The following is an 11,928-nucleotide window of genomic DNA, read 5'->3' as shown; positions in this document are numbered from 1 at the left end:
ACCCCCTTTGACCCTTGGGATCCAGATTTTGTGGCAGAAAGCCCAAGCCCAAGCTAGGGACAAATACTGTAGACGGCAGTTTTCCCAAGGAGGTGTGCCGCCTTTGAGATGCCCCTGAAGGCTGCCTTCCCTCTCCTGTCCTGCCAACTGCAGTGCCCACCGGCCACACCAGCAATTCAAAGTATCCTGGGGCCACATTTTAAAAATGGAGAAGGAATCATTTATCTAACAGTATACCTGAAACACTATCATTTCAACATGCAGTCAAAATGACTGAGCACTTTCACATTCTTTTGTATGAACCAAATGTTTGACATTGGTGTATTTGACACTCACAGCACATCTCAGTTCACACCAGGCACATTTCTAGTGCACAGGAGCTGCTGGAGCAGGCGTGGAGGGACAGACGAGAGCAGCGCCCTCCAGCACTGTTCTGGGGCAAACAGCTACCCAGGAAGGGCAGCGGGTGTAGCCCACCTGCAGAGCCCGGAGGAAGACCAGAGGGAGCCTGCGCGGCAGCCTCAGAGCCCGTGCACCCACCTCGTGCTGGAGGCGGCTGTGTGTTCTGGGCTCGGTCTGAGTCAGGGCACTAGCTCACCTGTGGAGGCATGACTCCTACACGGTTTCCCACCTGCAGAGTTCAGTATGTCTCTAAGACTTTAGAGAATTCAGTATGAGAAGTAAAGGCCGGAGGAGTGCTGTGTGGAAGCCGCTGTAATGCTCAGAGGCAGCGTGACACAGGATGACTGAAAAGACAGCAAACCCAGGCTCTTGTTTCTGGTAGAGAACCAATACTATTTTAAAACTACACAAAAATTGAAATAGCCTGTCCCTATTTGCAGGAGTGGCCGTGCAGAGTAAACCACCTGTATCTCCTTAATAACTTGGCCACCTTTGTGATCAAGGTTAGAATCTCTGTTGGTTTTTTTCTGTTTGTCCAGAAATGCCACTTAACACGTCTTTTCAAGAATCTGAGAAAAACTCATGAAAATGACACATGCTAAAAGTAAACTGTTTCTCTATTAGGAGCACCTCTGACACCAACATGTGGCGTTTCCCTCCACCAATTCTCCAGCTCTCTGGACACCAACTGAGTCGCCTATTATTTGGTTCAGTTCTGACACTAACTGCCTGGAGTTAGTGTCAGATGACACAGGCATAAGGGCTCAGTCCTACCAGACGGCCCCAACTTCAGACACCAAATGCAAGCAGTGTCCCCAGGCTACCCAAACTTATGTCTGACTTGACTGCAATTGGCTTTCTAGGACCCCCCTTCTCAGGTTTGATAATTTGCCCTAATGGCCCAGGGAACTCAGGGAAACCCTCTGCTTAGTTTCCCAGTTCACTGGAGAGGATAGAGAAGGACATGAACGAGCAGCCACATGAAGCCCCTGGGCAAGGTGCAGAAGGCCCACAGCACCGAGCGTCTGTCCCCAGGCAGCTGGCATTGGCACGTGGATGGTGTCTTGCCGATGGGTTTCAGCCCCTGACAAGTTCACCAGGGATTCAGTGAGACCGAAAAATATAACAGTGAAATGTTCTTGGGGTGAAAGGGTTATACCCAACTCTATTCCCACGGTGGCAGGTCAGTCACCAGAATCCTCTCCACTCAGAGTGAGTCTGTGTGCAGCAAGCCGGTCTCTGCCTCTGGGCCTCTCCACCCCTGCAGCCGTCTCAGTCTCTGCCCTCGGTGCTGCCACCACTCCAGTCTCTGCTCTGCTGCAGCCTTGCAGCCATGCCACCATGTCGCCCAGAGCACTGGGCAGGGCTCTTTATATAGAGTCAATAACAATGTATTGCCCACGCATGTGGGCAGGGCTAGCGGACCAGGGCCAGGTGGGAATCCTGGCCACAGGAACCTTCCCTTTATCCACATGGCGTCAGGAAACGGGGCAGAAACCAAATATGCATTTCCTACGCCACATGTGCTGGGACTTTTCTTTCCTGTCACTTAACCACAGTCTTGTAACCAGTACAGAAAGCATGGGGACAGAGTCACCATCCTTAGGACAGAGCCTTCTCACTGCAAAATACCGGCAGAAACCTGCTGGCTCGCTTATCTTGGTTCTGAAGCTCTTGATCCCTACAGGCCCTGCACCAGCACCCGGAAGCTGCCCATTTTGACAGCCGTTTCTATGCTTTAGGGAACAATCTCGGGTGGGTTTGTAGTTTTAAATGTTTTCTCCCAAGTCTTTAGCTTGTAAACTCTTCTTCCTCGATAGGAATCTTGTTAATCCCGCGTATCAGCTTGGAGAGAACTGACCTCTTTGTTAAGAAGGAAAAGGAAAACCGCAGGGCTCACACCGTCCAGTCCCAGGTCCCTGGTGCCCAGCCGGCCAGCCCCGTGGCCTTGCGGAGGCTGACGCGTGTTTTATCACGAGGCCCGGGGCTTTGCCTGCAGAAGCCAGAGGGCCGAATCGACTCCACCTCCCTGAAAGCAGAAATCAGCGAACTTTTTCAAGTTGGATCGAAGGTCCTCAAGCTCTCTGCCTTCCAGAGCCTTCTGAGTTTTTATCATGGACAAAGCAGGGTAACATCCAGGCTAAAACAGACCATCAGACTCATTTTTTTTTTGCAGTGTATTTAAAACAAAAGCTGACGGGCTGTGCTGGAGAGCGGTCTGCCAGCCGCCGGCCTGCCCTGAAGCAGGGCCTCCTCAGCCCCCGGCCTCTCTGCCTCCTCTCTGACGGCCTGAGCTCCTTCCTCGAGGGGCCTTGGAGCAAGACCCTCCCTCTCTCCGACGGGGCAGCGCTGCCCTGCAGCCCTGACGCCGGGCGTGGGCGCTGGTCAGCTCTAGGAGCTCGCTGCTGGGTGGGGACGGACGCCGCCTGGGTGAGCGGCCGCAGCGCCTTTCCCACAGCCTGCTGGTCGTCTAGATGGTCCTCAGGACCGTCTGCACTGGTGGATGGCGAGCTTTTTTTTCTTGAAACCACGGCTATTTTTGGCAACTGATCATCCGCATGGCTGCTGCCAGCTCCAGACGTGTTCTCGGGGAAGTAGCGTCTCTTCTGTAGAACCACCCTGAGAGCCGTCACCTCGCCTAAGCGCCACCGCCGCTCCTGGGCCCCAGCCCCTTCCTCGCCGTCCAGCTGCTGTCCGCCCCCCCTCCGCATTTATCTCGAAGAGGAGGGAAGGGTTTGGAGGAGGAGGTGGGCGGCTGCAGGTGGGGTCCGGGGCCCGAGGCCGGGCCGCCCTGGCAGGTCACTCCTGTGCTCGGGAAGCACGCGTTTACAAGGCTCTCCTGCGTGCCAGGTGCTGCGCTGGAACCGTGTGGCCAGATCCGCAAGCAGGCTTGTTTCTTGGGGGCGCTACAGTGGAGTGAGGGGGACACACGAAGACAGGGCTAGAGTGAGGAGCGCTCTGATCAGGGGGATGCCGAGCTCGGGGTGGGAAGGGTGAGCGGGAGGTGTGTTCTTGAGAAGAAAACCCCAGAAGGGCCCCTGTGGGATGTGTAGGAGTTTGCCAGGCATAGGGTGGGATATGTGAGTGAGGCCAGGCCAGGAGGGGTTGGGGGGGTACTTGGGGTCCAAGGAGCCCACAGGGCAGGGGTGTTCAGGGCCACTGGCTAGAAGGGGGCAAGGCCAGAGGGAGGCAGGCAGGAAGGCTGGGCCGTGAGGAGGGAGGCTGGAAAACAGGCGGCGGGTGGGGCCTGCCGGCAGCAGAGGCTGTCCCGGGACCCTCATGAGTAAGGGGCACAGGGTCAGGCCCACCCAGGGCTCCTGCATCAGCCACACTGAGGAGCGGCTGGTCCTAGCGAGCAGGCAGGGCCTGAGCGTGGCAGCCCAGAGGGAGGGGCGGGAGGCCTGGGGCCCAAGGAACGCGGAGACTTGGAGCCATCTGGGGAACCACCAGAGTCAGGAGTGGACCAGGGAGCAAGGGCTCAGGACCCCCCCAGGGCACAGGAACCCCCCAGGGCTCAGGACCCCCAGGACTCCCCAGGGCTCAGGCACCCCCAGGCATACCCCCAGGGCTCAGGACCCCCTAGGCCCCCCTCAGGGCTGAGGCTCCCCCAGAGCTCAGGATCCCCCCAGGGCACAGGAACCCCCCAGGGCTCAGGCCCCTCCAGGGCACAGGACCCCCCCAGGGCTCAGGACCCCCCAGGCCCACACCAGGGCACAGGACCCCCCCAGGTTCAGGACCCCCAGGACTCCCCAGGGATCAGGCACCCCCAGGCATACCCCCAGGGCTCAGGCTCTCCCACCCCCCCAGGGCTCAGGACCCCCCCAGGGGGTACATCTGCTTTTTTCCACAGCAGGTCTTTGGCAGTTGTCACACAGTCACCTGGGGACAGGGATCGAACTTGGTGGGCCTCCCAACCCTGCAATCTGGACTGCCTGGGCCCCAAGATGCTGCTGTGCGGCTGGGGACAGAGCCGCAGCCCTGAAAGGTGCACACCACCCTGGCTCGCATCCCCTCGGCAGACCCGCAAAAGCCTTCTGTCACGGCTAAGGGACAGAAAGCCTTGTCCCCCTCCCCTGTCCTCTGGGTCCTCTGGTCTGACCTTTGTATTTCTGCTCCAAACACCCGCCCATCTCTGCCATGTCGGCAGTGGATCCCCACGTGCCACCGTTTGCCCGCCCTGCCCAGTCCAGTGCCGTGCCCTGTGCATCCCACCAAGCTGGCTGTTCTCCTGGCACTTGCCTCCTTGATAAAACACAAAGTAATTTCTTCATCTATTATGTTTAGGGTGCTTTGGGCTTTTTGTTCCCATCTCCCTGGAATGTCAGCTCCATGGGGGGCAGGGGCTCTGCTTTGTGTTTGCTAGTCTCAGTATCAGACTTAGCTTCATAAATTATGAAGCACGATATTAAGATAGCAATAGCAACACTCTCTGGACACGCAGTGATGAGACAGCGTCGCAGAGACGCTCCTCCGGACAGTAGAATGTGGCTTTAAAGCTGATCTAATGCACATGATTATAATCAAGCTTTATCTTTTAAAACACACTGGTGGCAGACTCATGGAAGAAAACAATTGAAAGCAGTTGCTAGCCTTTATTTTGCCACTCAAAGTAAAATAATCACCAAAGGAAAAACATCTTAAATGATCACGACGCAGCAGCGCAGCCCAGAGGATGGGACGGGCTACTCAGGGCGATTGGCATGAGGTCATCCATCACTCCAAAGCTGGCTCCGAGGACGGCACTGGGAGGGCTATGCCTGGACAGCTTCCTCGGGGCTGCTCAGGTCTTCTGGGGAGACGGCAGACAGCAGCTCGGGCAGGCGCTCCAGGGCCCCGGCCTCTGCAGGGGGGCATGGCAGTCAGGGAGGAGCCCTCACCGTCTGCACCCGGGTTCTGGCTCAGGGCCACGCGGTCTCTGCAGAGATCCTCACAGGATCAAATCCAACATCAGGCACATTTCCTATTGCTCCCCTTTTAACGGTTTTACTCTCTTACTTAGCATGCTTTTGAAACTGTCCAACTTTGAGGGTCATGCTTTAAAGAAGTGTATTCCTGTTGGAGTAATAAAAACTAGAATCTCCTAATGAAAGATGCTCCATGTCACAAAATTCAAGACAAACTGAAAAACCCTGAGAGAGTCGCTCTGCGCTTTGCTGGGAAAGCCACCGGTGCATCTCCGCTGCGGCCTTCCCGGAGGCTCCGCTGGGCTCAGGCTCTCTGACCTGGTCTGGCGATCCCAAGTCCCTCCTTGGGCGCCTGCCCGGGATGGCCCTAAGGAACAGGCAGCAGGCCTCACACCCCTCCTTTCTCCCTCCCTCTTCACATCCACCTGAAGCCCTTCAACTAAGGCAGTGCAGTCAGAGCGGACAGGACCCAGCACAGTCCCTCCAGGTCAAAGCGGCCCCCTCACCACACACGCGGAACCCCCAGAGCACCAGCACCTCTGTTCCGGAGCCCTCCCCGGGGGCTGCTTCGACTTGTGTGACTATCTGACTCAGAGAGACTCTCTGTTGCCTGGATGACAGAGTAATGGGTGGAAGGGCTAGGGTGGACCCGGGCCGTGACATCAGCAGGAGACACTAGGTGAGGCTCCAGGATGAAGAGCTGTCAGATTTAGATGTGGGCTGCCCTGCAAGAAGGCTGCAGAGAGAAAAGCTGCTCCTTATATGGGCACGTTAACTCACCACACTTAGAAGAAGTGGTTTAAGATGGCCTATAAAAGGCTGGCCTGTGGGACAATGTGGCCCTAAAAGGTAGAGCAGTTGCTACCATGTCAGGAAGTATGGGTCCAGTGGAGTGAACTGGTCCCAGGGCTGGTCTGATGACCCTTTCCAGGGACAGTGTGGAACGAGCAGAATACCAGCCCTTCTGTCACTGGCTGCATGCCTCACAGACCCAGCCAGCAGCGGAGGCTAGGTATGTGCGCTGGTGACCGGTTACCTGCCAGTAGGATGCTATGGAGTCCTTTCTTGACAGGCTTTCTGTGTGTCCTGGGCTCTGAGAGGTGAGATTTTTAATTGGTAATGTTTCACATACCTTTCAGGTGCAAGAAGGTCAGAAAGTCGACAATCATGCGCACAACACTGCCCTCTGCCAGAGGTCTGTCAGAGCTGCCTGGAGAACAGAAAGGCCAGCGTTGATACCTGCCCCGGGGGCGCTCTGCGGGGACCAGCCCCAGAGGTCACCATGCCGACCCTGACCGAGTGGCAGGAAGGCATTGCCACCATATCCTCCTGAGGCCCTGAACCCAAGGGCTGTGCCCCCTCTGGGTTTCTGGCAGTTGACACATGCAGCCAAGCCACCAGGCCAGCCTCAGGCCGCAGCTGTAACGTGGCTGGGGCCCAATCCCCCACTGCCACGTGGGCCCAGGAGGATTTGGCATCTGTTTGCAAACCAGAGGCAAGTGCCCCCAGCCCCTGCTCCGGGCTCAGGCGTGCCCAGGGAGACCTGCATGTATTGAAATCACCTCACCTGGCCTTGCTCCGTCTTCCGGCTGGAGCTCCCTCTTGCCGCTGAGGCCATGCTTGTCCTGAAGTGATCTGTGGCTGTCAATGGCATCTGTTTGCAAACCAGAGACAAGTGCCTGAACATCACTGCCCCAGTTGGACTCTCCCCACCGAGGAAGGACACATGGCTGCTTATGACCAAAACGCGCACAAGCGGACTGTAAAAGGATGCCACGGCAGGGAGACCACGGAGGACGGAAGGTCGGTCTCTGTGGACTTGTAAGAACTGAGCTGAGGCCAGAGGCCCCAGGGTTTCTGGCTACTTAGCCCAACAGGCCGTGTCATCTACAAGGCCAGACAAAAGAAAATTAATGAATTTTTCTGGAGACGGAGGTCTTGGCCCTGAACCTGAGGAATGACAGACAGATAAGTGACCTGGCCGCCGCGATGTGCACTGAGTGGAGTCAGACTCAATGGCCGCCACCTCCCCATCGCCATTTCCTGCGCTGACGGTCAAAGCCCAGGTGTCCTGTTAGGTCGTAAAGCATGCAGACTAGATGGGCAGCTGCTGGTGATCCAACGTGAAGAGATATGAACTTAATAGTGAAAAAGAGCTTGTTTCCTAACTCATAATTCAAAATCTTCCTCATAAGCCTGTTTTCAATATTCCAAAGTAACACGAATAACTATTTTGTTGAAGGTATTCTCCTCTCTTCTGGGCCAGAAGCACAGACACGTGGTGCTTTCTGAGAGACAGAACTCAGGGGTGCAGAGGGTTGAGGAAAACGTGTGCCTCCGAGGCAGGTGGCTTCTGCAGGGAGGCCTGGCCACTCACAGTGAAAACACCAGGAGGCTTTTTAAATAAACAGGTTTTTTAAGGTACATGGCTGTCCCCAAATCATCCATGCCTGCAAATCTGAGACCCACAGGCAGGAAAGGGATTGGAGGGGAAACTAAAAGGTCTCCTCGTCTTCCTTCAGGAGCCTCGAGCCTGAAAGGCCACCACAGGCGGAGGACGGGCCAGAAGCAAGACTGGGGGCGGGGTGGGTAGGGGGCACCCGCACACGCCGTGTCCCTGGGCCGTGCCCTTCCCGGCTCGCCACCTGGAGCACGCCAGTCTGTGCACACTGCCGCCCCGTCTCCTGCTGTGTCCTGCTCCCATCTTAGGACCCCAGTTACTGAGCTCCAGACGTGGGGTGCTTGTCTGCAAATACAGCAGTGGGGCTAGGGGTCTGAAGAGCACCGACTTGATTCATCAGATCCTCTGCATCATGAATGCGATAAAAGCGCTCGCACCGTGTCCAGCGTCAAAGCAAGGACAGAACACCAAGTATTAGCCCACCTGCAGGATGGCAAAATCTGGGTATTGACGGAGGTGCACACAGGCACACAGGCACTCAGCCCCCCTGCTCCCCACCTTCCCTCCCTCCCCTCTACTCTGTCCGTGAAGGTCAAACCACACACTTGGGTTACATGCACACACCCTCGTCTACAAGTTCTTTCTGGTAGAGTCAGTAAGCAGAGTGAGGGTGCAAGGCTGCCAGAAACCCCGATACACAATTGCAGGTTGGCCAAAGTGTCTTCCCATTGCATATTTCGTCCAGATTCGAGCTTTCAAAGCAGAGAAAGTGCTAATGAGACAAACTGGTGTAGGCGGAGGCCGGCCAGCCCTTTCTGGGAACACAGGACTGGGACCAGCGGATCCGTTTCCACACAGTGCCCATGCAAGGCGCTGGCACCTCCCGGCCTTCCCACGGGGCTGGGTGGAAGCCCCGGCCCCCAGCCCCTGCTCCGGGCCCAGGCATGCCCAGTGAGACCCTGGGCATTTAAATCACCAGCGAACACCCTGCAGGCGGACTAGGTAATCCGCCCTTCCTTTCCTGCGCTCCACTCCTCCCGAAGGCATTTTAACCAAAAATACCTGTAAGTCCTGCTCTGTGCCTGCTAAAGCCACAAGATGCCCGACAGTCTCTGTCCTCAGAGAGCAGGGCACCCAGGCCATGGGGCTCCTGGGGATGATAGCAGGCAGGGGAGGGCCCGCAGTGGGGGGACCTCATGGGGGACAGGGAGAGAATGATCCACATTTAGTTTTGGGGTAAGCCCATTTTGGCTGTCCTTGGGAGATTTGGAAATTCCCACCCACAGTGGACTTTGGAGCCTTACGAGTGGGTGGGAGTATTTAGGGACACAGGGACCTGGGAGAGTGCCCAGAACAGAGCCAGGAGGAATGTATGCCTCCAGGGACCGTGACCCCGGAAGCCTGAGCAAGGTCTGGTATCCCACCGAGTGCAGGGCAGGAAAGCAGGGGAAGGAGTGGCTTCTGGAAGGAACGGGTCGGGCCGGGCTGGGCCAAGTGTGAAACCCAGGAGTAGTTTCAGGGGTCCGCGGAGGGGCCAGCCCTGGGGAATGGAGGACAAAGGGGAGAAGGCAGAGGTCTCGCTGGCCACACTCAAGGAAGGGCAAGGTGCCCCAAGGCGGGGGTCGGGGGACCCCAGCAATTAGCTCATTTGCTTCGCGGGAGGGGAGCAGAGGGAAGGGGAGAAGGACTGACACAGGCCTGGGGCTGCGCCTCAAGGAGCTGGAAGGAGCTCCACCTGGGGATGCAGCAAATACTTGAATCAACTGATCGTTAAGCTCCATGGATCCCCTCATTTCCCTTTATCTGCCTAAAACTGGAATATTAATGTATCAGAATGATGACTGATTACACATATTTCAGAAAGAGCAGGATTAACACAATGGCTACCGGTCAGCATTCGAAGGGCAAGCTCGGTGTTCATCGGCCACACACGCTGCGTCACTTACGTGGACCAAGAAGGTAACCAGCACTGTTCAGGGTCCAGCCTCTCTTTTCCTTTGCCTTAAACGGGAGAAAATGGGGTCAGATGGCAAGGTTTGCACCTGGTACAGGCTGTGCTGGTTCAAAGAAGCCCCAAAGGCAGCTCCTGATGGTATAACCCATCATGGAATCTGGGAAGTCACCATGTACCTCAAATAATCACAGAATTTACATTACAAATACAGTTTCATGCAATAAGCCAAATGGAGCAATGTTTAAATGAAATCCACCCGGGCTTCCCTGGCATTACGTAGGAATTGGAATGTGTGTACTTTTGGAAGCTGCAAGAAATTCCAGATTTGCCCCCAGATCTATATTTGACATGAAAATAGGACCATTTGCTTTAAAATAATTCACTTCGAGCCATGGACACGAACTCACAGTGTATCCACTTGCTCTTAAATGGCTTTGGGGACACATGCTGATAATCACGGCTCCACCGGGTGTCGTGATCTTCTGCTCAACTGAACGCAATGAGATTTGCTGGGCGAAGGAGCTACCTGAAGTCTAGCGGTTGCCGGCGTGCTGGTTTACAGCCAGGCCTGTTTACGCGCCGGCCGGGGCGCGCGCCCCGGGAACCCGGGGGAGCGTGAGTCCGCCCAGCCGCGGCCCCGCAGCCCGGCACCCCGCGCACCGCGGCTGCGTCCGGGAGCCCGACTCCGCGGCGGAGGGACACCGCTGGGGGGCGCTGCTCCTCCCCGCACTTACCGGTGACCCGAGCGCGGGTGTGGCTGAAAGCGCGGCGGCGAGGAGCAGGGATGCGAGCAGGAGGGCGCAGCGTCGGGGCATCTGCAAGGGAAGGCGGCGGTGGGGCGGCGCGGGCGGGCGCGCACGTCGGGCGGAGGCTCGGGTCCCGGCTGCGCGGGCGGCCTGCCGACCAGGAGCCGGGGCCCGGCCCGCCCGGAGAACGACCGCCGCAGGCGGGGCGCGGGGAAGGCCGGGCGGTACCTTAGCGGCGGCGGCGGGTCCCGGGGTTGGCGGTCCCGGGATGTCGCGGGTCCTGGGTATCCGGAGTCCCTGGCGTCTGCAGGTCCCGGCGTCCAGTCGGCTCGGGCCGAGTCGCGTCTGGCCAGGCCGGGGTCCTCACCGCATGGCCCGGCCTCGGGGACACGGAGGCAGATGCGAGAAGACCGGGCTCCCTCGACGTGTCTGCGCCCCGAGCTGCTGCCGCTATTTATGCGGCGCGGCCCGCGTCACCGGCTCCGCTCCCGCCCCCCGCGCGCCCGCCGAGCCCCGGGAGGGGGCGTTGGTGGCCGTAACGCGGTCCCTTGGGGGCGCTCCGCGGAGCGCCGCGCAGTGGTCCCTTCTTCGGATGGGGGGTGGCGGGGACGGCGGGGAGCCTCACCCGCCACCCGACCCGGGAAAGGTCTGGCCCCCATCCCAACACCGCGTCCCCTGCCGCGGACGCCGCTGAGCTAGCCGGCCCCAGGCTCGGCGGCCAGAGACCCTGGGAAGGCGGGTAGGGGACGACCCCTGTGTCTGTGCCAGACCCGGGCGGGCGGTCCTGGGGCAGCTGGAGGTGGGCGCCCCAGGTCCCCGTCCCCTGCACGCGCGTGCGCGCTCAGCCCGGGAGCTGCGCGGAGGGGGCGGTTGGGCCCACAGGAGGCCAAGCTTCCGCGCCTCTCCAGTGGCCCTTGGGTGCTGACCCCTGTCTGTTTTGCTCAAAGAGGGCCCATCAGCCCAGGCAGGGGGGCTTGTCAGGCCCTGGCCACCCGCGAGCTGTGGCGTCCTACAGACCAGACGCCGCTGACGGAAGGGGCGGGCGGGCGGAGGAGCAGGAAGAGGCTGTCCTGTGCCGGGCGGACGGCGATCAGGCAGCAGTCAGGCCCGCCTCGGCTTGCTCCGCAGGTGCTTCCCCAGCTTGGGCGAGGCTCAGGCTGGCCCCCTCCTGCCCACAGCCGGCAGGGGACATACCCGGTGGCACCTCCAGGCTCCGAAGGAGGGATGGGACCATCCAGCAGAATTTTCCCGAGTGCCTGCCCCCATCCGGCTGGCCACTGGAGTTCCCAGCAGCCCCTGCCTGCACTGTGGGGCCACCGCTGGTCAACCAGAGGCTGCTGCCCTCTCCTACCCACCAAGCTGAGCGTCAGGCTAGTTGGCATCACTGGGAGCCCCGGAGTAAATAGGAAACAGTACAAATGATAAAACTGATGCCACTCCACACATGCCACACATTTCAGTGCTACAAACCTTTGTGCAGATGGTTCCGGTGGCCAGGGCAGAGCCATTTGCCTCTGCTGG

General features: G+C 58.5%; 1 protein-coding gene across 2 annotated transcripts; it reads right to left on the bottom strand.

Annotated features, from left to right (window-relative positions):
• Positions 1–4,979: 4,979 nt before the first annotated feature.
• GAL (galanin and GMAP prepropeptide) lies at positions 4,980–11,471 on the bottom strand. 2 transcript variants are annotated; one of them, XM_037010943.2, is made up of 6 exons: positions 10,636–11,471; positions 10,396–10,476; positions 9,654–9,708; positions 6,874–6,960; positions 6,439–6,516; positions 4,980–5,242 (listed from the first exon to the last, which is right to left on the bottom strand). In XM_037010943.2, the coding sequence occupies exons 2-6, from the start codon at positions 10,474–10,476 to the stop codon at positions 5,154–5,156; spliced, it is 390 nt and encodes a 129-aa protein (XP_036866838.1). In that variant the 5' UTR covers positions 10,636–11,471; the 3' UTR covers positions 4,980–5,153. The 2 variants fall into 2 exon arrangements, with proteins under 2 accessions (XP_036866838.1, XP_073073334.1); XM_073217233.1 differs by lacking the exons at positions 10,396–10,476; positions 10,636–11,471 and adding an exon at positions 10,069–10,337.
• Positions 11,472–11,928: the final 457 nt, after the last annotated feature.

This window comes from Manis javanica, chromosome 11, assembly GCF_040802235.1.
Source record: "Manis javanica isolate MJ-LG chromosome 11, MJ_LKY, whole genome shotgun sequence".
NCBI lineage: Eukaryota > Metazoa > Chordata > Mammalia > Pholidota > Manidae > Manis > Manis javanica.
This window is presented reverse-complemented; position numbering and strand designations above follow the sequence as displayed.

Bases quoted from the DNA above. Each gene is read 5' to 3' on its own strand.
- GAL (XM_037010943.2), bottom strand. From the start codon at position 10,476: ATGCCCCGACGCTGCGCCCTCCTGCTCGCATCCCTGCTCCTCGCCGCC. The intron at 6,961-9,653 runs GTAAGTGACGCA...GTTTGCAAACAG, and splicing joins TGGTTACCTTCTTGGTCCAC to ATGCCATTGACAGCCACAGA. The intron at 6,517-6,873 runs GTGAGGTGATTT...TCTGTTCTCCAG, and splicing joins GGAAGACGGAGCAAGGCCAG to GCAGCTCTGACAGACCTCTG.